This window comes from Penicillium paradoxum (assembly GCF_028828445.1).
Source record: "Penicillium paradoxum strain IBT 22861 chromosome Unknown utg000006l_segment0_segment0, whole genome shotgun sequence".
NCBI lineage: Eukaryota > Fungi > Ascomycota > Eurotiomycetes > Eurotiales > Aspergillaceae > Penicillium > Penicillium paradoxum.
The window spans coordinates 2,458,649-2,485,278 of NW_026643184.1; the positions used below are offsets into that span (position 1 = coordinate 2,458,649).

Consider the following 26,630-nt stretch of genomic DNA (forward strand, 5'->3'; position numbering starts at 1 on the left):
ATGACCCGGGCATCCTCAAAGCGCATCGCTTCGAGCCGTATCGTTGCTGTCTTGGACTCGCCTTCTGTCTCTCCGCTCCCTTCTTCGCCGGAACCCCAACAGTTTGCACCGGCCTCCAAGATGGTCACCCGCAAGAACAACATGCGCCCCACTCCCCAAGCAGATATCGCTATGCCAATCACCTATACACCAACCACCCATCGTATTAGCAAAGCTAAGAAGGGCAAGCGCGTACATGCCTGTCAGCACCCAGGATGTGGAAAGGTCGGCGCAACCCAATGCATTCCTGAGTGGACCAAACTGACTCGATTACAGGTCTTCACCAGAGCGGAGCATCGAAGACGCCATGAGCTGAACCACAACCCCGAAGCTTCGTATCGCTGCAGAATACCAGGATGCAAGAAGGCATTCCACCGCGCTGATCTACTTGCGCGCCACACAGAAAGACAGTAAGTACGATGAGAAGGTCTAGGCAATCTGGCGTATACTAACAATGATGACAGCGAGCTTGAATCGCAAACCGAGCAGCCCTCATGGGCATCCAACTCGCGAAACTCTATCGCCTCCGAGTCTTCTGTTCCGCGCTGTATGTCAATGGACCACGGAATGTCATTAGTCGCAACATCGCATGCCCATACTATGTCCATTGGCTCGCTGGTGGCTCCTGGGATTCACCCAGATCTGGCCAACGGCTGCTCATTAATGTGGAGCGGTGTCGACCTCCCTCTGCAGCCCCGCCCGGCCTTTCAGAGCCAGCTCCCCGAGTCTGCAGATGATAGTCCCTTCTACTCTTCCCCTGCAGAGACCTGCCCCTCGCCTTTGTCGGATGCGACTTTCTCCCTCCCTCCCCACTCTAGCTCCTCAATCTCTTCTGCGTCTGTCTCCGTTATCGACCAGTATCCGAAGAGTATTATGAAGGTGGAGGCTTCGTCACCGCTCCAGATGCACACCTCTCTCCGCTGGGAAACCGAACCCGGCATGCCTCCGTCGCACATGCTTCCCATGTCCATGACGGAGAATATGATCCAACCTGTGAGTATCTGCGACTTGCCAGTTTTGAACCATTGACTAACATATCTCCAGCCTGTTCAGTGCCACTACCCTTCTCCCTCATGGTCCAGCGCAGACTGCCTTCCCTATGAAGACCAGGTCCATCACATGCAACAGTTTCAGCCCGTGAACTGGGGCATGTGAATAAGTGGATCGCGCTATTTGATCAGTCCATGTTCAGCATAGACGGTCAATTGTCCTGACCCCACCAACACACTCTCGAGCACTCTCCTCAGCACCTACTCGGCGGCAACCACCCAATGGGCGTTGGGCTGTACGGTCTAACCTTAGGCCCCATGGCAAAGGGTAACCACAGTGGGCCCTAGGGACCCCGTCCCGAGCGCCATCGGTGACTGAGAGGGATATCCAGTCTCGACCCCCTACAAATGACTCCAATTTCATTAGTAGGACGGCACTCCACCGGCTCTCCATTCTCACCCAAGATGAGACCCACCGGTCGCTTTCGGCATATGGTCTCGACTTCTCTTCCAGATTTCCTAAATAGACGGGATTCCCCCAGCAAAAAAGACAGAGATAACGATGGTTTGTCCCGATATCGGGGAGAACTCTTTTTGGTCTTGCGTTCTACGACATAGAGACTAGAGTTATTGGAGAGATGGATCTTCTATTTTTTTTGTCTTTGTTTAATGTCTTTCCTTTGTGACCTCTGACGATCATGATTTACCTCTTATTTTATTTCATTTTTCTTGGCTTGTTTTCTTTTGTTTATTATACCCCTGTTCAGGACATTCAATTGTACCACCCGTTCAATACCCCAGCATTTTGAAACCAAGAAATGCATCTGAATTCGAAATGTCAAGAACCATACGCCAATTCCAAGAAGCAAACTCCCAACTTTATTAAACCCAATTCCCATTCTAGAACCACAACTCGGTTCCTCAACGGGCCAAGTGAGATAAGCGATCTCCGACCCGAGCGGATATTGATTCCATGGAACCTGATAAACTTAGATTATGTAACACGGAACAAAGCGAAACCGCCCAAAAAACAAAAAAAAGAAAAAAAAGAAACCATATCAAATTTCGCTTAACATGCCAGAACTCAATCAAAACCCATCCAATCAGACTCTTCTCGGCCGGGTCCTGAGATCAAGTAGCTGGCTATAATGATTCTCGCAAGCGAAGCTCCACCCCATTCCCCCTCCCGCTACTCGTTAATTAATTGAAAGAAAGAAAAAAGAAAAAAGAAAAACCACAGACCATACCAAGGTTCTCTCCCATGTGGCATTGGGACGTGGTATTCTCCACTTTTGCTTTTCCTCACACGCTAGACCCGTTCCGGCGTGGTCTCCCCTTTTAGGAAAAACTTGGATGCGCATATGGGTCTGGCTTTTTTTCAGCTCGAGTGGAGGAGTAATTGTGCACATCGAGTGGGCTATGTACAACATACATATACCTCTCGTGTACAACTACGGAGCACGACTTGGACCTGTGGGAACCTGTGGAATTAGTTCCGCATGGACTGAGCTTGATTTATTTGGCTTTTCTTTTTTGGGTTTCGATCCCTTATGACAGACATCTGGTGGGGAATTGCTCGATCTGGAAGTGGGAGTACAAGACTATGTGTGCTTTGAGAGGATGGAGTATCCGTAATGGAGGACGGAATGCGGAGTTATATTCTGTGGGTTGTATACTCTGGATGGCGATATCGAAGCTCGCCATCACGTCTTGGGTGGTTTGCTTTTTGTGGGGCGAACTGGCAGTGTCGATCAGGGGGGCGTCACGCGGTTCTGGCCTTATGTTGTGGGCTTTCAGACCTGCCTGCTTGGGTGAGGATGTGCGTTGGTTCTTGGCTTGGAGACCGTGTGATCTATCTATTGCAGATGTGGAGGGGGATATGGAGTACGGAGTACGGAGTATAGGAGGAGATTTTATCTTACTGTGACGGTGGCATGCAGTATTTCATACGGAGTACGGAGGACAGTCTGTTGGGAGACTACTGGTTAAGGCCAAGTCAATTGATGTGGAGAAATGCTTGAAGAGAATGGTATTGGCTAGTCTTAGGTCTGGGCATGAGGCTTGATGGGCTATTGCCTAGATGCTTCGTCAAGTAATGTCCGAGTTTGAGAGCGGGTTCTTTATGGAGACTTCTTTTGACCGTACTTTCATCGAGCCTATGGATACGTTCTAGACTCGGCTTGCGTTTCTTCATTTCTGCCTGGTTTGTATTGGACTATGATCGGTGCCGTCGGAAGTTGGCCGTAAGTTCAAGGAAAGAAAGGTGTTTTCATTGGTCTAGTAGACAGACTTGAAGATAGATGGCTATGCAGATGATAGGACAAGTCTTCAGACATGATCAAGCGAAGAAAATGAACTTTTTTCAGTATCCCTGATGTCTGAGTAAACAGAAGTCACAGAATGTCGACGCTTTTACAGCAGAGGGAATGCCATCCCATCGCCGCGCATATCACTGCCCGCAGCATAAACCATCTTGCCCTCATCATAGTACGAGCGAATGACTTGGCCACGCCCAAAGGTAGCACGCTTCCAACCAGTCAACACCTCGACCTTGTGACCCAGACCACGGAGTCCCTCCACAACATCATCACTAATACCCTCCTCAACCCACACGGTACGGTCAGTACTCTCATCCGTCGGCGCGGCAAGGCAGAAGCGCGGCGAGTCAAGCGCTGCCTGGGGATGATATCCGAAAGCAAGCATATTGAGCAAGACCTGCACATGGCCCTGTGGCTGCATAAAGCCACCCATAACACCATACACGGAATGCAACGAGCCATCAGCGATGTTGGTGATCAAAGCAGGGATGATGGTGTGGTAGGGTCGCTTGTTCGGAGCCAGGACATTGGGATGACCTTCTTGCAGCGAGAAATTCACACCCCGGTTCTGTAGCGTGAAGCCGCATCCTGCAGGGATAATAGCGGTTCCGAAGCCGTCGTAGTTACTGTTGATAAAGGAGATACCGTTGCCTTCTTGGTCGGTCACTGCAAAGTATACCGTGTCGCAGTGGTTGTGCGCTGGACTACCGTGGTCCATGATATCCGCTGCGCGTTCTGGCGTGAACAACTTCGCCCGTTCGGCGAGATACGCGCGGTCTAGCAGGCCTTGCGATGGCACGTGTTCCACATCGGGGTCTGTTACCCACCAGCGTGCATCAGCGAAGGCGATGCGCAGACTTTCGATCACAGCGTGGAGATATTCGGTTGAGTTGTGCTGGGATTGGGTAAATTTGGGGATTTTGCCTGATTTCTCCAGTTCTTCCATGATTCCGAGCGCCATGAGCGCTACGATACCCTGGCCATTGGGCGGGTGTTCCCAGATCTCAACACCCTGGTTGGCCTCGCCATCGGTGCCGGGAGTGGCCTTGGAGACGATGTCCTGGCCGGTGAATTTGAGTGAGATTGCGTCAACCTCTTGGCTCCCGATCTCGGCATGAGCGGCTAGATCCTCAAGTGTCATGTAACCGCCTCGATCCTGTACGACTTTGACAATGGCTTCTGCAATACGGCCTTGGTAGAAACCTTTCTTGCCCTCTTCAGCAAGTGCGCGGAAGGTCTTGGCTAGAGTTAGATTCTTCATAACCTCGCCTGGATATGGAGCTCGCACGCCATCTTCAGCGGAAGGATCAACCTTGAGCATTTCACGGAAGTTGGGGGATGCATTGCGGATGTGCTTCTCAGCATCTTGCCACTGTCCGTGGGTTAGTTTACTAGCTGGCCTCGATTGGGAGCCGAGTACTCACACCCTGAGATGAAAGCTCCGAGACAGGGAATCCCTCCTCGCCAAGTTCAATTGCGGGTTGTAGAATCTGCTTGAGTGACAACTTGCCGCTGCCGAACTTCTCAATCGTATCTACCCATCCAGCAGCCGCTCCGGGCGTAGTCGCAGCGAGAGCGCTCAACATGGGTATATTTCCCGGTGCTCCGGGAGCTAGACCGAGGTCCTTGCGGATTTTCTCTAGGCTGGCACTACGGGGATACCGGCCTGAGCCATTGAGCGCATGCACTTTCTTGGTCTTGGCGTTGTAGAAGAGACAGAACATATCACCTCCAATGCCCGTAGAGCAGGGCTCAGTCATGTTGAGTCCGGCGGCTATAGAAACACATGATCAGTGCCTTGTTCCTTATTTTATTATGCAACACGGAGCGAGGCTTACCCACGGCAACAGCAGCATCCTGGATGAGAGCATTGAGTCAGCGCTGCCCAAGTTGAACGCGATGGGAGGATTGATATACATACTGCAGCGTTGCCACCTTGACTCAGGATACGGTGACCTGCAGCTGCAGCTAGAGGCTGGCTGCATGATACGATGCCCTTGGTGCTGTGGACGGTGCTCCGTCGACTGGCAAATGGGACAAAGTCCGCATTCACCCGGGTGTATACAGCTTTGGCGTTGAGCGGCATGTTGGCTTAGGAGACGCAAGTGCAGAAGTGGGATATTATGACTCTTATAAGCTTACCCCCACTCACTTCAGAATACGAAGGAGCTTGAACGTGAGGATAAAGGGAAGTACCCCGCCATTTGGAGACTTGGAGTTTAGGGTCGATGACATCGGGGTTAAAGAAGCCCCGGTGTTTACGACCATTTTGGGCCGAACTTAGCCGGAGAGGGGAGGACGCATCTCATCTTGTGATATTGACGAAATCTGACCTCAAGATCTAAGGATTAAAGAAACCTGAACACCCCAAGACTTGAATGCTCATAGATTCGAGGAACAGTAAAGAGGCGATCCCCGGCAACTCACCGCCCCTCGGAGGACAAATCCCTCATTCCGCCATCATCCCACCTCCGATCTGACTATAAAGGTCCATCTTATCTGATGAGCTGATCTAGAGCCTCAGATGGAGCAGCATGGTGGTGTTTGTCGACCTCGATGATGAGTCCGATAGATCGGCGCATTTGGAGAGGCCATTCCACTTGGCTGACCCCATCGCGTCGGAGCTACCTCCTACCGACACAGACACAAACCCCAATCGGAATGGATTCTCGGCGGCATTGAGTTGCTATCCGTATGTCTTGACCAGCAGAGAAATACAGATCCAGCTAACGCGTTCATGCAGCATCGTGAAGGAAATCGCTCGCGCCATCGATCTAAACACGCTTTATGCCCTATCGAGTACATGTCGCCAATTTCACGCAAACCTCCTCCCATTCCGCCACCAGCTAGCGAAAGAAACCCTCCGATGCGAGAATGAATACATCGAAACCCTAGCAGAAATGCTAGACAGCGGCTCTGTCCTCCCGGACAGCGTTAAATCCGTCATCCGGCTCCTAAGCCGTCCCACCGGCGAACAAAGCCGTATGACCCGCGGGAAGGTGGGCAAGTGCGCGCGCGACATGGTTGGCGAATGCCGACGCTGCGCCAAGGTTGTATGCAGAGTAAGCTTTCAACCGTCTCAAAGATCCCCACTAAGGTCGCTAACATCCACCGCAGAATTGCACAATCAAGCCACCGTCCCAAACAGCCCTCAAAAATCGTATCCGTCGTCTCTGTCGGTGCTGCGGTACAGCTCCGCTCTCTGCACATCTCTCCTATCCATCCTCGGATCCCCACGCACCCGCATGGGTGGAAGATAGCGTCGCCGCAACGGCATTCGCGCGCACTCCTTGTAACTGCGAGGAAGATATCTGGCTGTGCACGCAGTGTGGGATGACGTTGCGCAGCAATGACACGACCTATCGTCGTGTTTGGGCTTGGCGCACGCGCTACAGCACCTACCTCGGCGGCGCACTGGGGACTGGAATCGGTGAGGGCTGTCAGGGTGTGAAGTGCGGGCGCGGCGAGAGCTGTCTTGCTGCGCAGGAGATCGAGCTTGAGGTCGACTGCGAAGCTGATGAGGGATCTGTGAGTGATAGCAGTAGTACTGGGCATAGTCCTGCGGCGCCTCCATCTGGTCAGGACAGGACTGGTGTTTCCACGGATACCCATGATGACGAGGAGCCTGGGTATTTCCGACAGGAGATTATTGGGCTGGGTGGTATCCTCAAGCATAAGTCTAAGAAGAGAGTTAACGTTGGCGCTTGTGTTGTTGAGTATGAGGATGAGAGGGAGACGGGGAATTATCTTGTCAGGGAGGAGAATGGCTTGTATCGGGCCTGGTGTGGATGGTGTTCTAGGGTGATTCCGGCAAAGAACGAGGTGAATTCCTGATCTCTAGTTTTTGGATTGCTTTTTGGATTGTTTTGGGGGCATGGGTATTCGATGTCCATGCTCTACATCTTGCATTTGGAACTTCGGCGATTTTGCTATTCTTGACGACTGACTTCATGCCGCTGGCAAAGAGAACAGCTTTGCAAACGTATATTATGACTCATGACATGAGTGAATGCATTCCATCCAGGAACTAAACTGAACAGGAATCATATGAGAGCCAGTGATGAGTACAGACACTGGAATTCTATAGAGAATACAAGACACGCAAATCATGAACTTCAAAGCTTCAATATATATATATATATTTTTTTGTCTCAAGATACATGTTGAAACAAGTCTGGCTAATAAACAAGTAGACTCCTGCAATGATTCGCTCCCCAATGCAACATGTCCAACATACACTCTCCGATCATAATCAGTCTGTCAGACCACAAACCACCCAAATAAAGTAAAAAGACAAGGTTGAAAGTGAACAAAAAACAACGAAAACCGGCAAGATCCTAGTGAGCAGCAATAGCCCTCCAGATATTCTTGAGCTTCGAGTCCTCTCGAGGTGGAGACTCCTCACGCCTGTGTCGGCGTTGAGAGCGCTCCTCCCTCGTCTCCTTATAACGCCGAGAAGAACCTTCAGCCCTCCTCTCCCCTCCCTCTCTTGCCCGTTCACGCTCAGGCTCAGGCGCTCTATGCCGATCTTTCTCCCTCTCCCTCTCCCCAGACAGACCATGTTCAGCCGTCGACGAACGTCGCAATTTCCGCGTCTCAGTCCGCTCAAGACGAGGCTCATCCACGTATCGGGATCGAGTCTCAGCCCGCTCAAGACGAGGTTCCTCCTCGCGGCGCGATCGAGGCTCAGTGCGTTCACGACGAGGTTCATCCACGTGTCGGGATCGAGTCTCAGTGCGTTCACGTCGAGGCTCATCCACGTGTCGGGATCGAGTCTCAGTGCGTTCACGACGAGGCTCATCCACGTGTCGGGATCGAGTCTCGGTGCGTTCACGACGAGGTTCATCCACGTGTCGGGATCGAGTCTCGGTGCGTTCATGACGAGGCTCATCCACATGTCGGGATCGAGTCTCAGTGCGTTCACGACGAGGCTCATCCACGTGTCGGGATCGAGTCTCGGTGCGTTCACGACGAGGTTCATCCACGTGTCGGGATCGAGTCTCGGTGCGTTCATGACGAGGCTCATCCACATGTCGGGATCGAGCCTCAATCCGCTCATGACGAGGTTCATCCGCATACCGCGAACGAGCCTCAATCCGCTCATGACGAGGTTCATCGCTGCGTCGGGATAGAGATCCACTAGACCGTCCACTGGACCGACCATCAGAATATCGGTCTTCATACTCACGATCGTGGCGGCTGCCACTACTGTGGCTTCCCGAAGATCGAGGAGGCTTCTCCACAGGCGGCCCAGCCTTGGCGGCATTTAGACGCAGGAGAGGTCCGTTAGTATCTGATTTGCCTTCTGTCATGTATCGTAGGAAGGCACGTGGCTGAGGCACCAGCACGGGTGTTGGAGCCTGCTTTGACGAGGTCCTGGTTGAGCGAGAACGCTCAATTGCCTGGCTTGAGGGGCTTTCGGAAGGGCGGCGTTTGGATCTGGATTCGATAACTTCGTCCTCGTTTTCTAGTTCCCTTGGCCTCTCCCTTTCCCTGTCTCTTGCCGAGCTTCTCGAACGTTTGCTCCTCTCGGTGATGATCCCGCTGCGCTCCCGCTCATCAGCGAGAGCACGCTGCTTTCGCTGAGCCTGGGATTTCTCGTCGTGTTGGCGTCGTGCCTCTTCCAGTGCCTTCGCCCAGCGGTTGGTGAAGATACCTCGCTCACTCTTCTGGCGTTCGAGATGATCCCGACGGCTGTCGGATGAGGTCTTGGGGTGTCTACGCTCTCCCTCTACCGGTGAGCGGCGTAATCTACGGCGTCGAGCGCGGCGAGCCGCTGCGGCTTCCTCGCTTTCGTCTAGAGGTCCCTCAGGATGAGGCTCGGCGTCGATCATATCCGCCCCGCGTGTGGCGTCTTCCGGTGGCACGAGCTCGTCTAGCGCAACTTCGTCGCGAACGGAGACAGGGCTTGGCTCGGGGACTGGTTCCGGGGTAGGTTCTGGATCTGCTGGTGGGTCTTCGATGGGAAGGTCTCTGGTAGCCTCTGGCTCGGGAGTGGGCTCCTCTGGCGGTGTCTCAGGTGCTGCCTCTTCCGGCGTTGGAGTCTCGACTGGTACTGCAGCTACATCGGGCTCCGGTGTCTCAGCTGGTGCTTCGTCCGGAACTGCCGGTTCGACCGGAGATTCGTCAGGTGCCGGGGTCTCAGCTGGAGCAGGTTCGGCAGGAGCTGGCTCTTCGGGCGTTGGCTCTGGAGCAGGTGCTTCCTCTGGGATCTCCTTTGCTGCTTCCTCGGGTACGACTTCCGGTTCTACGGTGGCTTCTGCAGGTGGATCGGCAGCCGGTGCTTCTTCGACTGGAGCTGGAGCAGGAGTCTCCTCTACAGGTTCCGCGGCAGGAGGAACATCTTCGGTCACTTCCTTCTCTTCGGCAACAGGTGGCTCGGGAGCTGGCTCGGCGGGAGGCTCTGCAGCAGGTTCGGGTGTTGCTTCGGCAGGAGGCTCAGCAGCGGGCTCGGGCGTTGGCTCGGCAGGAGGTTCTTCGGCGGGAGGCTCAGCAGCGGGCTCGGGCGTTGGCTCGGCGGGAGGTTCTTCGGCGGGAGGCTCAGCAGCGGGCTCAGGTGTTGGCTCGGCGGGAGGTTCCTCGGCAGGAGGTTCAACAGGAGCGGGCTCTTCAGCCGGTGCCTCCTTCACAGGCTCTTCAGCAACAGGTTCAGCAACCGGCTCAGGTGTTGGTTCAGCAGGAGCTTCTTCAGCAGGAGGCTCGGCAGCAGGTTCAGGTGTTGGCTCGGCGGGAGGTTCTTCAGCAGGAGGCTCAGCAGCGGGCTCAGGTGTTGGCTCGGCGGGAGCTTCTTCAGTAGGAGGTTCAACAGGAGCGGGCTCTTCAGCCGGTTCCTCCTTCACAGGCTCTTCAGCAGCGGGTTCGGCAACTGGCTCAGGAGCTGGCTCGGCAGGGGCCTCCTCAGCGGGAGGATCTGCTGGAGCAGCCTCTGGAGCAGCCTCTGGAGCAGGAGCCTCCTCAGCAGGCGCAGCAGGCTCTGGGGCAGGCTCTTCAGCTGGAGGAGTAGGCTCTTCGACCGGGGCAGGCTCCTCAGCAGGAGCAGGAGCAGCTTCTTCCGGGGGGTGGCTGCCGGTGCTTCTTCGGCGGCTTTCTCAGCAGCGGGTTCTTCGGCAGGTTCAGCGGCTGGGGCTGCCTCCGCAGCAGGAGTAGGCTCTGGCTCTGGTTCTGCGGGAGGTGCTTCTTCGGCCGGTTTCTCCTCCACTGGTTCTTCAGCCACAGCGGGAGTCTCCTCCACAGGGGGAGGGGTCTCTTCAGCAGGGGCCGGTTCCTCAGCGGGAGCCGGGGCTGGTTCTTCCGGAGTCTCGGCCGGTGCTTCTTCGACTGGTGCCTCAGCAGCAGGTTCTTCAGCAGGCACTTCGGCTGGGGTTTCCTCTACCACGGGTGCTTCTTTAACTGCTTCGGGCTGCACCTCAGGCTCCGGTGCCTTTTGTGGTTCAGCCGCAGCCTCGGGCTCCGGCTCAGCTGGAGTACTCTCTTCGGCAGGTGCCTCTTTAGGAGCTTCTTCGACTACTTCGGGCTCTGTAGCTGCGGGTTCGGGAGCAGGTGTTTCCTCAGCTGGAGTCGGTTCCGCTTCAGGCTCCTTGGCGGGTTCTTCGGGGGCCTTTTCCTCTTCTGTCACAGGTGCTGCCTCAGCCTCTGCTGCTGGTGCTTCGGGTGCTGCTTCGGGCTCCGGAACTGGTTCGACTACGGGTTCTGGTACGGGTTCTGGATCCTCTGCCTTGTTCTTGTTCTTCTTGCCCTTCTTCTTCTTCTTCCCCTTACCTGCAGCCTTAGGTTCTTCCGCGGCCGGTTCAGGCGCTGCCGGTTCTTCCATGACTGGAGTCTCAGCAGCATCATCCGCAGGCTTTTCGGGCTCAGCTTCGGGCTCTGGAGCTGTTTCAGCTGCCGCTGCAGGTTCTGGCTCTGGTGCTGCTTCGGGCTCTGGCGCTGCTTCTGGCTCTGGTTCAGGCGTTGGTTCAGATGCTGGCTCTGGTGCTGGCTCTGGTGCTGGCTCTGGTGCTGCTTCTGGTTCTGGTTCGGGAGTTGGTTCAGGCTCTGGCGCTGCCTCTACTTCTGGTTCAGGCGTTGGTTCAGGCACTGGCTCTGGCGCTGGGTCCGCCTCCGGTTCAGGCGTTGGCTCCGGATCTGGCTCCTCTGCCTTGCCCTTACCCTTCTTCTTCTTCTTTTTCTTCTTACCCCCGGACTTAGTCTCTTCCGCAGGTGGATCTGGCGCTGCTGGCGGTGTCTCCGCAGCTTTTGCTGCGTTTTCCTTCTCTAAAGCTTCCTCGGCAGCCGCTTGAGCCTCTGCCTCCTTCTCAGCTGCGATTGCTTTAGCTAATTCAGGATCCTCTGCGTCTAGATCGAATGCGGGAAACTCTTCGTCTAGACCTATTGTCAGCTCCATCAGATCTAATATAAGTTTGAATACTGACCTTTGTTCGCATCTTCTGCGCCTTCGGGCTTTGGATCCTCTTCAGGCTTGGCATCGTCTGGCTTCGCCTCGTCGTCAGGCTTGGGTTCTTCGTCAGGTTTCGATTCTTCCTCGGGTTTGGATTCCTCTTCAGGTGTGGATACCTCCGGTTTTGGTTCATCTTCAGGTTTGGGTTCCTCTTCAGACTTTGGTTCCTCGGGCTTTGCATCCTCTGCGGGAGGTGCCTCTTCTACGGGAGCCTCCTCGGGCTTCTCTGCTTCTGGGGCTGGCTCATCACCAGCAGGGGGTTCGTCCTTGCCCTCCTCTTTAGGCTCATCGGGTGGAGACTCTGCTGGTGCAGCCTCTGCGGCATCTAAGCATTATGTTAATATCTGATACATCACAAATACATCCAGAGTGCCTAGACGACAAGTCTCATCGTCTATGGAAAAATGTACTTACCTGCAGACTCAGCGGCCGGGCTGTCATCGCCTTTTGGCTCCGCGGCAGGCTCTTCAGAGGCAGCGTCCTTCTCCGGTTCGGTAGTGGGCTCCTTGTTGTCCTGGTTTTGGCCCTCGGTCAGATCGGTCGTGGAATAGGTGACAGGGTAAAATTGGAAAGATTGAGATTCAAAATCAAAGGTCTGGTATTGACGCTCAAAACTTTGATAAGAGTATTGAGGGAGATCAGCATACTGGTAAACCATCCTCAACTACGGCTGCCGCCGGGTCGGGGGCAGAGTCGTGAACGGGATCTTTGTTCTCAGGTACTGGTGGTGCAGAACCGACGGGGGATCGATTGTTGTTATTGTTTTTATTGTTCTTTCCCTTCTTTGCTTTCTTAGCCATGGTCCCCGGTCAATGACGTATCATATATCGAGGCCCGGCGAGGCTGACTGGGTGCGCGTGATGTAACGAGAACCGGGACAAGGAAATTGATAAGCCGACTTGTCGGGCTCTGTGAAAAGTACCGGGGATGACAAGGTGGAACGAGGGAACAAAAGATACAAAGTCAAGTTGGAGAATAGAGGAGTAAGATTTGGGCAGGGTACATGTATTAGAAGACTAAAATGGAAACGAAGGATATGCTTGTTTCTCCGGTGACACAGAGGTCGCATTGGACAGTCATGGTGAGGCAGCGTATAATAGTTCGTCTCCCTATGCGGTCGGATGGGACGACAACAAACAGCATTACGGTTTTGGGTCCTGAACGTCATCAATGAACTGCCCGATGGAGCCACTTGTCATTGGGCCACGTCGGTCGTCGAGTCCCCATCTCCAGGGCCGACATGGTGGTTAGTGAGGCCCCAGTGCCTGGTTAGGGCCGGGTGAGAGCAGCTCGATCCCCACCGGGAGGAGTAGGTGCAGTACCAAGCAGTCAATGGTGTGATGGGATTGGGGATCGGGGAGCACATCGGTCAAGATAGGAAAAGGCAGTACTGCAGCGGCATGGAGAGCCGGGTCTATTGAAGTGGGGTGAGTGCCACCGCGAAATTTGAATTCGGTTTTTTTGTTGGCGTTTCGCTTTTCGGGCCCCAATAGCACGCCCTGCTATACCACGTTGTAATGCATTCCGTATTCCGCACATACGCACACACATGGAGATATTAAAAATGGAATCAGAAGAATGTTCGCAGGCGTACGCAACGCACGCAAGGCCACGAAGGCAATGTTTCAGCGGAAAAAAGAGCAACGCGAATGTGATGCAGACCCATTTCTGCCCAACGTCCCCCGGTAACGGCGGCAAATCAGATGCAGGCATACACCGCGTGGTGGGGAGATCAGGGCATTAACCTCGAAAAAGGATCCGGTCCTTGGATTTCCTAGCTAATTTTCCAATTCGTTGACTTGGTCCAGTGAAACGGGGAAGGCGAAACAGGGGTGGCTGGACTCGATGGCTGGAGGTGTGAATGGAGGCTGGAGGCACTGTATGGAGATTGTATGGAGATTGTGCTCCGTATGGAGATTGTATGGAATGCAGTGGATAACTGCATCTCCACTCTGGCCACCGACACGACACCGACTCTTCAAAGTCAATTCTCCATTCTTTCGCTGCCCACGGCAAGGGACAAGCAGTTGGTGATGTAATCTGCAGTTCAACTCGGTTTCAGATGTCTGCATCGTGGAGGTGGGTCAGGTGATGTTGACTGCTTCCACTCCGTGTTCTCCTGAGATTCTCATCCCAACCATCAGTCCAATCCATTGCAGATCATTGATTTGCCCGATCTTCGGGCCAAATACCAGCCACTCCTGAACTACCACGTCCGCCCGATTCCTGTCTCCAATTCGAGCGGATACCGCTAACAGAGGCCACGGCTATCCGATTGATGTGTTGACAGATTCGTCACTGGGATCCTCTTTTTCTCTAAGAATGGCATACTCCGTCCAATGTACAACATACTCTGCCCCATGTATACATACCTAAGAGAAGAGCATAGACAGGTATGGAAGCCCGCGCTTGAGTCCGAAAATAGGTGCATGCATGCCCAGCCCACTGTGTGCTTTTCTGGCGGATCAACTCGGTGCTGGTCTTCCGTGCCAGTCCCGATCTGTTGTGCGTCCTGATACAGGTCGTCAGCCAGATGGCCAAATTTGGACCTATCTACGGAGTGCATCCAGGTATCTACCCAACTTGATGCAGCGGGCCGAGCATTTCATGCCGTGTCACTTGGGGAATGACAGTGTTCGGGGCGAAATCGCAGCTGTAAGTCTAGACTTGACTAGACTTGACTGGACTTGACTAGCCTGGGCTAGCCTTGGCTAGATTTGACTAGATTTGATTCTATTCCCAGAGTTGGGCCAGTATTCTTAGGCTTGATCTCTGGAATATGGAGTCCATGGACAGAGTATACGTAAGCCATACTCTGCGCCAGTGTGTATGGCTTGGAGATGGGCATGAATATTACTCCGTTTTGCCACTGCGCTCTTTTTCCTTTTGGCTAGTCTGTTCAAAGAAGAAAGCATTTGCCGATCGGAGAGGAGAGGTCTCAAAGGCAATGGACCCTTGTTTGGTGCCTTATATTTGAGATTGCAACTAGTGGATGGATGGGTCCTTTGGGCTACGGAGTACGGAGTATATCTCCCATAGACACGTTGCAAGCAACGAGTCCGCTAGGGAATGATCCGCGTGAGAGGAAAAACGCAAGAACCGACTAGAATCGAGGGGTAATCGCAGCGCCTTCACGAATATCGCTTAGAAACATGACTTGCGTTGTCAACCCCAGGTACGGAGTATTGCAACACATATCCCGCTCATTCCCGGTGATCACTCGTTCCCCCTCACAGATGCATCGAATGTTCGCTACGAAGTAGAAGCGCTGGAGTCAAGGACGTGGCGTGATGAGTTCGTGATTGGCTGCCCCGTTATTTCGTGCAGTGGATCAATACTTGCAGTATCATTCAGATCTATCTCCCAATTTTGCGATGGAAAAGTACGTTGGAGCATGAGTGAATCTGGGGTTGGGGAAGTAAACCGCACCAACGCTAGCCAACACAGCAATAATTTGTACAGCGAAGTGTCTCTTCGACAAAGATTGACATCATGGACTCTCATATACCTCCAGGGCTAGGTACTTGATACAATCTCCGAATGAATCGAACGATCTAGCCACCCCCGGACAACGTTGTCCGGAAACTTACGAGCCCTTTTTTTCGCCTCCATAGGTACATGGAGGTACTTGTCGGAATCGGCCCATGGCAAAGAAACAGGAATGACATTATGGCAGTAGGGGTTTCAAGGTTGAGCAGCTGGGAATGAGATTGGTCCAAGAAGCGCTGCGTTGTTATTCAAATCAAGCTTAGATATGCAGTGGATGTGTTATGAATGTTGGACAGTTTCTGTGATTTGGGCACACTGCTCGTCATCATTGAACACGCTGCAGATGACCCTATAGGGGATTTTCCCTTCTCGAGATACAGAATCAAAGGGCTAGAGAACCAATAGCCGCGAAATTACCAGCGGATTTACAAAAGCGGCGATCCCCTTAGACCGATATCTTCTACTTGAACATTGATAGAGCTGGAAGAGTTCGCAACATCTATGGGTCAAAATCAATTCAGATTGGGTATCATTTCTTTTAGTGATAAACAGGTCGAAATTTTGAGGAGAGCAAACAGCCAGTTCCAAAGAATGCGGATGCAAGGAAAGAAACAAAGACCAGCTCCACATGAGTAACAAGACGAATGGGTATGGATATAAGTATTTTAGTGAGACGTGAGACGTGGGACATGAGACGTGTGTGCATAACAGAGACAGAAGACCAGCGACACCAAGAAGATATGGCAAGGCCCTTATCTGTTCAAGCAAAGCAAAAATATATACCAGAGCCAGAGAGAAGATGCAACCCAGTGATGGGTGAGAACAATCATGTGCGCATCTGTGCATCCATTGATATCCTCCATTTAGGGCCCTTGACTCTCATCAAGAAGATGACAATGCTGCTTGTGAGGCCCACAAGGCCGAGAATGGTAAAGAGCCATCCATTGCCGATGCCGTTGATGATCGGGGCTGTGACAAGAGAGCCAACGCAAGAGAAGATGTTTCGCATGAAATTGTTCAGAGCTACTCCTTCCGAGGATTTTTTCGGCATGAACTCGGTGAGCATAGTAGTCACCATACTAAAGATAAGCATTGAACCTATGCCAAAGAAGAAATTGGCTATCATCTGTTGATCCAGAGTCAGCGAGTGATGGGAGATATTAGTTATATATCGAAGTTGACATACCGGGACAAGCCAATAGACCCCCTTCTCAGCCGCCCAACCGTACCAGATCAGGCCTGCGGGATAGAGCAAAGCACCGGCCCAGGCATTCTCGCGCATTCGGTCTTCGGGTCGTAGTATCAGTCTACCTTTTTCGTCATATCGGTTGGCCTTCTTCGCCTCCCGTTGCATGATGCTGTCCATCCATTTGCCACCAAATATACTGGCTACCATGTAACCCAACGAGTTTGGAATGTACATCAAGCCAACGATAATGGTCGAGAAGTTGTATGGCGCGCTTCCGAAGGTTGATTCGACACTGATATTGAGGACGTACAGGGAACCGAAGGTAATACTGGCGTAGTAAACAGTAAGAAGGACAGGGAGGAAGCGGAGGTAGAGAATGATTTTCAGTGGATCAATGAAGACCATCTTCAAAGTCTTCAACCACCTGGCAGTGGAACGAGCAACCTGTCGCGATGAGACTCGACTCAAGGAACGGTTAATAGCCAGATCCCCCTCATCGTCAATGGCAGGTAGCACGGGCTTGTGCACAGTCAACGTCTCGGGGAGGGCGAACAAGATAAAGATCAGCGTGAGAGCACCAAAGGCCGAGAGGAACCACAGGGTACTCCGCCATCCCCAGCGCTGAGCTAGAAGACCACCAAAAATGGGTGCAAACAAAGGTCCGCACAACGGACCGAGATAAAAGATACCCATGGCCCGTCCTCGTTCCCTGGAATCCCAAAGATCGGCGATGGTGCCAGCACCAACAGCCTGAACAGAAGCAGAGGCGCCACCACTCAGCATCCGCATAACGATCAACATTCCGATGGAGTTTGAGATGGCGCAAAGGCAATTGAACACAATGAAAAGAGCAAAGGAAGCCAGATAAATGGTCCGTCGTCCAAGTCGCTCGCTAAATGACGACCACCACAATGGGAATATCGACATTGCCAGCATGTACAACGCGATTGACAAATTCGTGATGGTGGTTGTCGTATTCAACTCCTTGGTTACCTGAGATAGTGAAGCTAATAGAGACTTGATCAGATGTGATTCCAGCACTAAATTTGCCTTGAAGACTTACGATAGAAGATTGCGCTGCCCATTGGCGCTGTGGCTCCAGCAACCGCAACAATGAATGTGATGAACCATTTCATTTTGCGAGGGTATGTCTTTGGATCCTCAACCTCTGCCACCATAGCCAATTGACCAAATAAACCTCTGCGCTTGAGTCGGGCGACCTTGATGGGAGGACCGATCTCCGTCGACTGGCGCTCTAAACGCGGACGGATATCTTCCGGGTCATGTTCATCATCAGTAGGGATGCTAGAAGCTCCATCATTGTCAATATCTGACTTGGTCTCGGCTATAATGGTCGTATGTTCCTCGCTGTCCCTCGCTGTAGGCAACGACAATGCGGCGATGCCGTGTGTCTCTGAAGGCTCATGCATGTCGAACGAATGTGTCGCCATTGAATTTGGTAGTTTCGATATGGAATCTGAGTCCAAGGCAACTAGATCGTGTTATTTTTGCCAGAACCCTAGTCCTGGCTAGACGAGGGATGAAACGTGGATGCCTCCAACCACCGAAGGGAAAAGGTAACTAGAGAAAAAGATAACGAAAAGAAGTCGGCACCAGCCAACAATTAAGTGTCAAATAGCAGACTAAACCGAACTGAAAGATAATGTAAAGTGTTACAGGAATAACATGAACAGAAAAGAGTGCAGTCCTAAACAAAACAGCCGATGATCTGCTTGCGTCGAAAAACGTCGATCGATGTTCCCATAGTATGCGCGCTATAGGATCGGCAGGCACCAAAGTACATGTGCGACGTTGTATGTTGTAGGTCTAATGACTGGACCTGTACTCTGTAAGGCGAACTAGGAGAAAAATTCACCTTCTCACAAAGATTTTCTCCAAAAGATTTGAACGACCGACAAGCACCGACGAGGACCGAGACACCATAGTAATGAAATACCTTCCACTGTGGATAAATATCCGGACATGCTTGCGCGCTAACACATATTGAGTATCGCCCCACCAACCACCGTTCTTTGCCTCTTCGATACGGCAGGTCAACGGCGTGGAAAGCCAGTGATCGTTGGGCACGAATGTGCCGCTTTCCGTCGGCAAACAGTGAGGGCGGGGTATGCCGAGGCGAATTGAAGATGAACAGATGAGATAGAACACCAGAACACCAGTAGATGGCATCAGATAGTCTTTGACAGTTGCAATAGACTCATCTTGGCTTTTAGCTGAGTGGTTGCGTGATCTTTATCCACTTGTGCCCCCCTGATCCCCCGGATCCTAGACTGATATCCCTTGGCAAATTGGGTCAAGAAACACGGGGTCCAGATCTATATGATCCAGAGACACATATGTCGTCATCGAGGATATGATAGACCAAACTATACGGAGTATGGAGTACGGAGTAGTGACCTCGTCCTCTCTGCAGCCATGTGGTGGAGCGAAGAGCTGCAGGTGCAAGATGATTAATAATCCTTTAGATCTGCCCAGGTGCCCAGGTGCCCAGGTGGAGGCGAAAAGACGGTGAACTCGATCCCGATTCTCCCAACACTCAAACCCCAAAGAACCAATTGCCTCTCGAAACTCCAAATAAAGAATAAAAGGCAATCCCAAGATGACCGTGCCAATTCAAACCAATATCGACCCAAGGGCCCAGGTTCAGGCCCACCTGTCCCAATACAAGGGTGACAAGTATGTCGAGGGCTGGGCGTCCCTCTGGGACAAGGGCGACAAGCTGCCCTGGGACCGGGGATTTCCGAACCCTGCTTTCGAAGACACGCTTGTGAAACAGCGCCCTACCCTTGGCGCACCCGTTGTGACCGATGCACAGGGCCAGTCGTACAGACGGAAGGCGCTTGTTCCGGGCTGCGGGAGAGGTGTGGATGTCCTCTTGCTTGCGAGCTTTGGTTTCGATGCCTATGGCCTCGAGTACAGTGCCGGTGCTATCGAGGCCTGCAAGAAGGAAGAGAAGGATAATGCCAATTGGTACCGGGTTCGGGACCAGGCTGTTGGCAGTGGGAAGGTCACTTGGGTCCAGGGTGACTTTTTCGATGATGCTTGGTTGGAAAAGATTGGTGTACCCTTGAATAGCTTTGATATTATTTATGATTACACGGTGAGACTACCTTTTGCCTCTGCTGTATTTCCTTTCGCATTGCGCGATTGATTGCAATGCGGGGAAATTGCTACTCGATTTGCGATGAAGCATGCTTTGTTTCATGTCTATTTCTCTTGTTATTTACTGTTCCCACTCTGACTATCATGCAGTTCTTCTGTGCTCTGGAGCCATCAATGCGACCCAAGTGGGCGCTCCGACACACCCAACTTATGTCCCCTTCGCCAGCGGGCAACTTAATCTGCCTTGAGTTCCCCCGTCACAAGGATCCCCAAGCACCGGGTCCGCCATATGGGTCCTCATCAGAAGCATATGTGGCACACCTGAGCCACCCCGGCGAGGAAGTGCCGTATGATGCCAAGGGCATCGTCAAGCACGATCCTCTGCGGGCACCGAGCGAAGGTGGCTTGGAAAGAGTGGCACACTGGCAACCTGAGCGCACGCACGAGGTTGGCCAGGGCGAGAACGGGGTGATCCATGACCGAGTCTCGATCTGGCGTCGTCGTAACTAGATCCGTGACGCACCTGGCAAAACAGAACAAGATAAGCAGACCTGCAATTGCGCAGTCAAGCCCCAACCGAAAGGGCTGAGGCATAAATGAGATGATATTGGTTCTGAATAGCTTATTACTTTTTCACAAGCGCGTTGTAGTGTTCACCAAGTCCGTAGGTGTGGCGATAGTAGGCGAGCCAAATAACGCGTTTGCGCTTCTCCTCTTCGTCGAAGCTGTCGCTGTCACCAGACTCGATTTTCTCCATACGCCCATCGCTCTGGACAACGTTGATTTCCACGCCGTATGCCCGAGCAATCGCCTGCAGCTCCAATTGTCCGCCCCACTCGGCAGTCAACTTGATCTTTCGAGTGTAAGACTCCAGTGGCTCTTCCATGAACGCTTCGAAGTCTTCTTTATGTTCAGTAATGAAATCAGCCGTCACAGCCCGAACAGCTCGGTAACCGTCATGTTGCGGTGAGGCGACTGTATCGATGCGTGACTGCGTGGCTGGTTGGAGCATGATTCGGCTTGGGTCCGGCCGCAAGCCGACTCCGGACTCATCGAGCTGCTTCGCAACCGCCGAGTAAAGGCAGTGTCCATCCGGAGTCACTTCTACTTCCTTCAGACCAAGCTTCTTGAACGCAGCGTCCATGATTCCTTGTTCATTGCCTCTGTAGTTTGTTTGTGTTGCGGCCTCTTCTGCAGCTGCGGCTGATTGCGCGGCTTGTTCGGCTGCACGGCGGGCAAGACGGGCTTTTTGACGATTTGGCTTCCTTTGTTGGGATGCGGCGGGCGGCTCTGATGTAGCTTCGGCCGTTTGTTGTGCTTGTTGTGGCTCCTCGGTGGGTTTGTCTTCTTTCGAGGCTTCGTCATCTGTCGGTTGGCCATCCTCCAAGCTGAGGTCTTCGAGTCCTTCAACGGAGTCTCCATTTAGCTCTGCAATTTCTGCCTGCTGTTTCTCGGACAGCTCGCGCTGCCATTGTTCGCATTCATCATTGACTCCCTTGCGAGTTTTCTTGGTGGCGGACTTTTTCTTTTGCGTGATCCGCCCTTGGAGATCTTTTTTGCTCTTTGCGATGTTTAGCCAGAAGTTCCTCCATTGTTAAATAATGGAAATAGAACAAAAATCAAGTCTATTGCAATGCTGGTATACGCTTTGCACGAAAACAGTCAAAACACCTCATCCAGAGACCCCGCGAAACCCTGACGATGCAGCCCTAAGTCGACCCTCAAAGAGGACTAGTGTAGGCTCCTCGGTCTAAAGATCTTCCACGCCCGTGAGCCTCGGCTGGTCTGTCAAGTAATCTCGGCCTCGGTCCCGAGGGGGCGTGATGGGGATCTAGATGGGGGTGACAGATATAACAAAAGTAGCTTCTTGTTTTTCACACTTTTGATCATTCCAATCCTCTTTACAAGTTCACAATGGATTCTGCAAGTCTTTTCAATGTCAAGGTTAGATCACTACGTACTCTATCTCCTGGGCCATTCTAACGCGCCTACAGGGCAAAGTGGTGCTGGTCACCGGCGGAGCTAAAGGCATCGGTCGCATGATCTCAGAGGGCTATGTAACCAACGGCGCCACTGTCTACATCTCCTCTCGTGATGCAAAGGCCTGTGAACAAGCAGTCAACGAGCTCAATGCGCTGGGCAAGGGCAAAGCCCATGCCATCCCGGCCGATTTCTACAAGCTCGAGGATGTGAAGAAGTTGGCGGAGGAGCTGGCCAAGCGCGAAGGCAGTAAGGCACCACACATTGCACAAACAGTGATATCAATTCTCACAAGAATCCTTCTTCCTATAGAGCTCCATGTCCTCGTCAACAACTCCGGCTCGAACTGGGGCGCTCCCTACGACAAATATCCCTCCGAGGCCTTCACACGAGTCCTGACCCTCAACCTTCACCGAGTCTTTGACCTGACCCAGCTCGTTACACCACTTTTGGAGAAGGCGGCTACGCCGAACGATCCCTCCCGCATTATCAATATCGGCAGCATTGATGGACTCCGTGTTCCCGCGCTCGAGACATTCGCATACAGTTCCAGCAAGGCCGGCCTACACCACTTAAGCCGGGTGCTTGCCAACCATCTAGGCCAGAGAAATATTACGTAAGTATATATGCTGTGCTTTGCTTCTCTTATAATTATGTTTCATGGAAGGAGAGCTAATTCCATTTGCAGTTCTAACACCTTGGCCTGCGGTCCTTTCGAGAGTAAGATGATGGCTGCCACCTTGAAGGAGTTTGGTGAGACGATTAAGGCCGGTGTGCCTCTTGGTCGTATTGGAACCCCGCAGGATGTGGCTGGAGCTTGTTTGTTCTTGAGCAGCCGTGCTGGTGCGTTTGTCAACGGCGCGACTATTACAGTCGACGGCGGAAGTGTCATCGCTTCCAAGCTGTAAGCAACAATGTGAATGGCGTTGTCATGAATATAGTTTGTAAATATCTGTGTTTGGAACTCGTTCTGGATTACTCCTGTTCACTAGGACTCTGGGCATATACTTCGACTTTCAGAACATTTTCCCCAACATTCCGGTAGATGGCTGGCTACTATGCATCAGCCGCAACTGTCTTCGTTTGAATACTTTTCAGACTGATTCTTGTGAAGATTCACAGGTTTTATATTTGTAATTTGTTTGTCTTCTCCTTCCCCGGCCTCGAACGACTGTTATCTGAAGGCTTATCAGCGGCAACATAAGTGGAGCGGCGACATCATCAGTGCGAATGCCGTCATTCCCTTTCCACCTCTGCCAGGTTCATACAACATCTTGTATCAAGTTCGATTTCGTTGCCATCTCATCCATTTTGAAACTTGAACATATCATTTGATTCCAATACTGTCTCAAAGCACTGAACAAGGAAAACCTCGTGACTCAACTGCTCGGATAGCTCCTGGGCAACTACATCGTACCATAGGAGCCCAACCATCCAGCTGGTCATATAGCAGGCCGGTTGAAGCATCTGGACTTGCTGCTTTAAGTTTATTGATTCAGGGGAATAGTCGGTGTGGACGCGTCCTTGTGCAACGCACAATTCAATTTCCAGATTGTACTCCGTACACTCTCTTCATCCCCTGCCAAAGACCATGAGCTCGCCAAATGGGCATACCCGGTCTGGTTCCATTGCCATTGATCCCTTCTCAAATGCAGATGTCTATTATGGTAACGAAGATACTCTGAATGCTTTCAAGTCGAGAAGGCGTGCATTCTCGGTGGTAAGCAGCCACATCTGGGCGGTAACCCCGCGGTGACAGGTACAACAAACTTACACATCCTTTTGCTGGGATCTATAGGGCGTGAACGACTACAGTCGCGAAGATATCAATGCATTCTTTGGAACTATTCCTTCTCGACGAGGGAGCCACGGTATGCTTGCTCGGAATAATCGTACATGCGGTCAGGACGAGAGCTGACAGCAACAAACAGATGAGGCGTCAGGAAACCCTCGAAAATTCCTTATCGAGGTGGACGAGACGCTGGAGGCTCTCTTGAAGCAGGAAGATACAGATCAGAACATGCAGATCACTATCGAGGATATGGGTCCTAAGGTATGCTTGATGCTGTCGATCTTCGGAAGTGAATGCTAATCGATGTAGGTGCTTTCGGTCGGGACTGCCGGATCATCTGGACACAATCGAGTTGATGTCCGGGGCACATATATGCTTTCCAACCTCCTCCAAGAGCTTACCATTGCCAAAGATTACGGTCGCAAGCGCATTATTCTTGATGAAGCACGGCTGAGTGAGAACCCAGTATCTCGACTCTCCCGTCTGATCAAGAACTCCTTTTGGAAGGCCCTCACAAGGCGAATTGATGGCTCCAACATTGAGATAGCAGGCCGAGACCCGAAGGACTGGACTGATGATCCTCGGCCGAGAATCTATATCCCGCCGGGTGCTCCAGCGCAATTCGAATACTACGAGCGGATTGCTAAGGAACACCCTGAGCTACGTCTGGATGTGCAGATGTTGCCGGCTGAAATTACACCAGATTATGTGATCGGGCTCAATGACAAGCCCGGTCTGCTGGCTCTGGCTATGCAGAAGAAGTTGAACGAAGCAACGATGGAGACCGAATTGGTCGGTGTGCCCTTCGTAGTACCGGGAGGCCGCTTCAACGAGCTGTACGGTTGGGATAGCTACATGGAGTCTTTGGGACTACTCGTCAGCGACCGCGTTGATCTTGCCAAAGGCATGGTCATCAACTTTTGCTTCGAGATCAAGCACTACGGCAAGATCCTCAACGCAAATAGATCTTACTACCTCACCCGCTCGCAGCCGCCTTTCCTAACCGACATGGCACTGCGTGTCTATGAAAGAATCAAGAACGAGCCCGATTCCAAGGAGTTCCTGCGAAACTCTATTCTTGCAGCTATCAAAGAGTACAACAGCGTTTGGGCCACCGCACCTCGCCTCGATCCAGAGACTGGCCTATCGAGATATCGCCCTGAAGGCTGGGGTGTTCCCCCAGAGACCGAGCCGTCGCACTTCGTGCATATTCTCACCCCATATGCCGAGAAGCACGGCATGACCTTCAAGGAATTCGTCAGGGCATACAACACAAAAGCTATTATTGAGCCTAAACTCGACGAGTATTTCATGCACGATCGTGCCGTCCGCGAATCTGGTCACGATACCAGCTACCGTCTAGAGGGCGTTTGTGGAAACCTTGCTACAGTCGACCTTAACTCTTTGCTGTACAAATACGAAGTCGACATCGCACGCGCTATCCGCATCCACTTCAACGACAAGCTCCCCATCCCAGCTGAGTTCCGCACCGCCCAAACAAAGGACATCGAATTCGAGTCCTCGGCAGTTTGGGACCGTCGCGCGCGCAAGCGCAAGCAGCAGATGGATCACCTTCTCTGGGATGCTGAGAAAGGCATGTACTTTGACTACGACACAGTCAAGAAGGAGCGCACAGACTACGAAACCGCTACGACCTTCTGGGCGATGTGGGCAGGTCTGGCATCTCCCCCGCAAGCAGCAGTCATGGTCGAAAAGGCCCTGCCCCGCTTCGAGGCGTTTGGCGGCTTGGTTTCGGGCACCGAAGAGTCCCGTGGCGCTGTCGGCTTGGAGCGCCCGAACCGGCAGTGGGATTACCCGTACGGCTGGGCGCCGCAGCAAATGCTTGCATGGACGGGCTTCTTACGCTACGGTTACCAAGAAGAGGCGGAGCGGCTGGCCTACAAGTGGGTTTATATGATCACCAAGGCATTTGTTGACTTCAACGGCGTTGTCGTGGAGAAGTATGATGTCACTCGGCCTATCGATCCGCACCGGGTTGATGCCGAGTATGGCAATCAGGGCACGGACTTTAAGGGGGCTCCCCGTGAAGGGTATGTTCCCGTTCTCCTTTATTTTGATAGGTTCGATACTAACTTCCTCGCAGGTTCGGTTGGGTGAATGCTAGCTACGTTTACGGACTGGAGATCCTCAACGCCCACATGAAGCGCTCTTTGGGAACTATTACACCGTATGAGACTTATCACAAAGCCGTTGTGGCCCAGAATGCATTTTAATTGGGCTCAGTGTGGGCGGCCAAAATGAGAATAGAACATTGCATGCACAGGTGAGCGAAGGTTGGACCTTGGATATCATCCGGCAGTGTTTACTGTCCAGCGTTGGATTTTGCTTTGCAAACTTTGGGTTTCGTGATAAATAAGATCCTTTAAATAAGAAAAAAAGAATGGATGTTTAAATGAGTTCTCACTTCAGGATACATGCTCCTGTCTATTTACGGTGTGTACAAGATAGATGTTTTGTTCAATGATCTCCGGGGTAAATGATTGCCCCGCAAAATGAGCTTCGTCTGGAGTATATTCCGAACCACGGCCGCTATCTCAGCGAAAATAAGTCGGCGGTACCTCGGGGACATTCCCGACCGAAAAAAGACCGCGTTTGATAGATCCCGAAGGCGTCATTCAAGCCCTCCACAGGGGGAGGACTGCATCGATAATATGACGGGTGGGGGAGCTGGGGATCCCTGATTCTCCCGATGTTGTTCTCGTGAGCTCAGGAACTGGGGTATCAGGGGCATAAGCCTAGGTCCGCTTGTTCCTGGTTTGTTCGGCTATTGTTTTTTTTTCTTGTGTGTGCGATGCGTTGGCTGAGTTTAAGTATCCCTAGGTCTATAGAAGGAGAAAAAAGGCACGCGATCCACTTCATTTAGCCCGGGAAGTAGGTACGTAGGTACATATAGCCGTGCCAGTTCAATACCGATGTTCTGCACCTCGAACTCTCTTACATGAGAACCAAAGATACAGGTATCTAACATTGTTTCATGTCCTCGAGGCCCTAGTCCATAGTCCCAGATCTGCTGCTAGTGTTATCTGTTCCGCATGGGGTTAGTTTAAGAGAGCTGAGTTGTGCCGAGGTCCAACTCGCAGGGCGGTTTTGAGTCATTTTTTTTCTTCCATCACCAGGGTGGGCCGACCGCTATTGGATAGATGCATGTGTAGGTCATTTTTGAGTGTCATGCCTTCCGGTCTGAATTCGTCGAGGTGCTGGGATACGGGAATCTGCCCGCATATAGAGTGTTAAATATAGTGCAGTGGAGGGATGG

The 26,630-nt window shown here is 52.3% G+C and overlaps 9 protein-coding genes across 9 annotated transcripts; 5 read left to right on the forward strand and 4 right to left on the reverse strand.

The window, feature by feature from the left end:
• N7457_007325 (Zinc finger C2H2) lies at positions 1-1,194 on the forward strand (the record flags this gene model as incomplete). Its single annotated transcript, XM_057178368.1, has 3 exons — positions 1-449; positions 504-1,032; positions 1,084-1,194. The coding sequence occupies 3 exons, from the start codon at positions 1-3 to the stop codon at positions 1,192-1,194; spliced, it is 1,089 nt and encodes a 362-aa protein (XP_057030112.1).
• Positions 1,195-3,440: 2,246 nt separating this feature from the next.
• On the reverse strand, positions 3,441-5,432 carry N7457_007326 (gamma-glutamyltransferase family protein; the record flags this gene model as incomplete). Its single annotated transcript, XM_057178369.1, has 4 exons — positions 3,441-4,718; positions 4,771-5,120; positions 5,185-5,203; positions 5,268-5,432. 4 exons carry the CDS (start codon positions 5,430-5,432, stop codon positions 3,441-3,443), a joined length of 1,812 nt encoding a protein of 603 aa, XP_057030113.1.
• A 448-nt stretch (positions 5,433-5,880) lies between these two features.
• N7457_007327 (uncharacterized protein) lies at positions 5,881-7,180 on the forward strand (the record flags this gene model as incomplete). The annotated part of the gene is made up of 3 exons (XM_057178370.1): positions 5,881-6,038; positions 6,090-6,408; positions 6,464-7,180. The coding sequence occupies 3 exons, from the start codon at positions 5,881-5,883 to the stop codon at positions 7,178-7,180; spliced, it is 1,194 nt and encodes a 397-aa protein (XP_057030114.1).
• A 503-nt stretch (positions 7,181-7,683) lies between these two features.
• On the reverse strand, positions 7,684-12,438 carry N7457_007328 (PE repeat family protein; the record flags this gene model as incomplete). The annotated part of the gene is made up of 4 exons (XM_057178371.1): positions 7,684-10,371; positions 10,545-11,704; positions 11,755-12,105; positions 12,195-12,438. 4 exons carry the CDS (start codon positions 12,436-12,438, stop codon positions 7,684-7,686), a joined length of 4,443 nt encoding a protein of 1,480 aa, XP_057030115.1.
• Positions 12,439-16,095: 3,657 nt separating this feature from the next.
• Positions 16,096-17,888, reverse strand: N7457_007329 (MFS transporter; the record flags this gene model as incomplete). The annotated part of the gene is made up of 3 exons (XM_057178372.1): positions 16,096-16,395; positions 16,456-17,465; positions 17,522-17,888. 3 exons carry the CDS (start codon positions 17,886-17,888, stop codon positions 16,096-16,098), a joined length of 1,677 nt encoding a protein of 558 aa, XP_057030116.1.
• A 1,190-nt stretch (positions 17,889-19,078) lies between these two features.
• On the forward strand, positions 19,079-20,091 carry N7457_007330 (putative thiol methyltransferase; the record flags this gene model as incomplete). Its single annotated transcript, XM_057178373.1, has 2 exons — positions 19,079-19,579; positions 19,732-20,091. 2 exons carry the CDS (start codon positions 19,079-19,081, stop codon positions 20,089-20,091), a joined length of 861 nt encoding a protein of 286 aa, XP_057030117.1.
• Positions 20,092-20,206: 115 nt separating this feature from the next.
• Positions 20,207-21,173, reverse strand: N7457_007331 (deubiquitinase OTU2; the record flags this gene model as incomplete). Its single annotated transcript, XM_057178374.1, has 2 exons — positions 20,207-21,046; positions 21,102-21,173. The coding sequence occupies 2 exons, from the start codon at positions 21,171-21,173 to the stop codon at positions 20,207-20,209; spliced, it is 912 nt and encodes a 303-aa protein (XP_057030118.1).
• Positions 21,174-21,495: 322 nt separating this feature from the next.
• On the forward strand, positions 21,496-22,469 carry N7457_007332 (short chain dehydrogenase/reductase family; the record flags this gene model as incomplete). Its single annotated transcript, XM_057178375.1, has 3 exons — positions 21,496-21,525; positions 21,576-22,177; positions 22,250-22,469. 3 exons carry the CDS (start codon positions 21,496-21,498, stop codon positions 22,467-22,469), a joined length of 852 nt encoding a protein of 283 aa, XP_057030119.1.
• Positions 22,470-23,152: 683 nt separating this feature from the next.
• N7457_007333 (alpha,alpha-trehalase) lies at positions 23,153-25,587 on the forward strand (the record flags this gene model as incomplete). Its single annotated transcript, XM_057178376.1, has 5 exons — positions 23,153-23,281; positions 23,360-23,432; positions 23,493-23,614; positions 23,663-25,404; positions 25,458-25,587. The coding sequence occupies 5 exons, from the start codon at positions 23,153-23,155 to the stop codon at positions 25,585-25,587; spliced, it is 2,196 nt and encodes a 731-aa protein (XP_057030120.1).
• Positions 25,588-26,630: the final 1,043 nt, after the last annotated feature.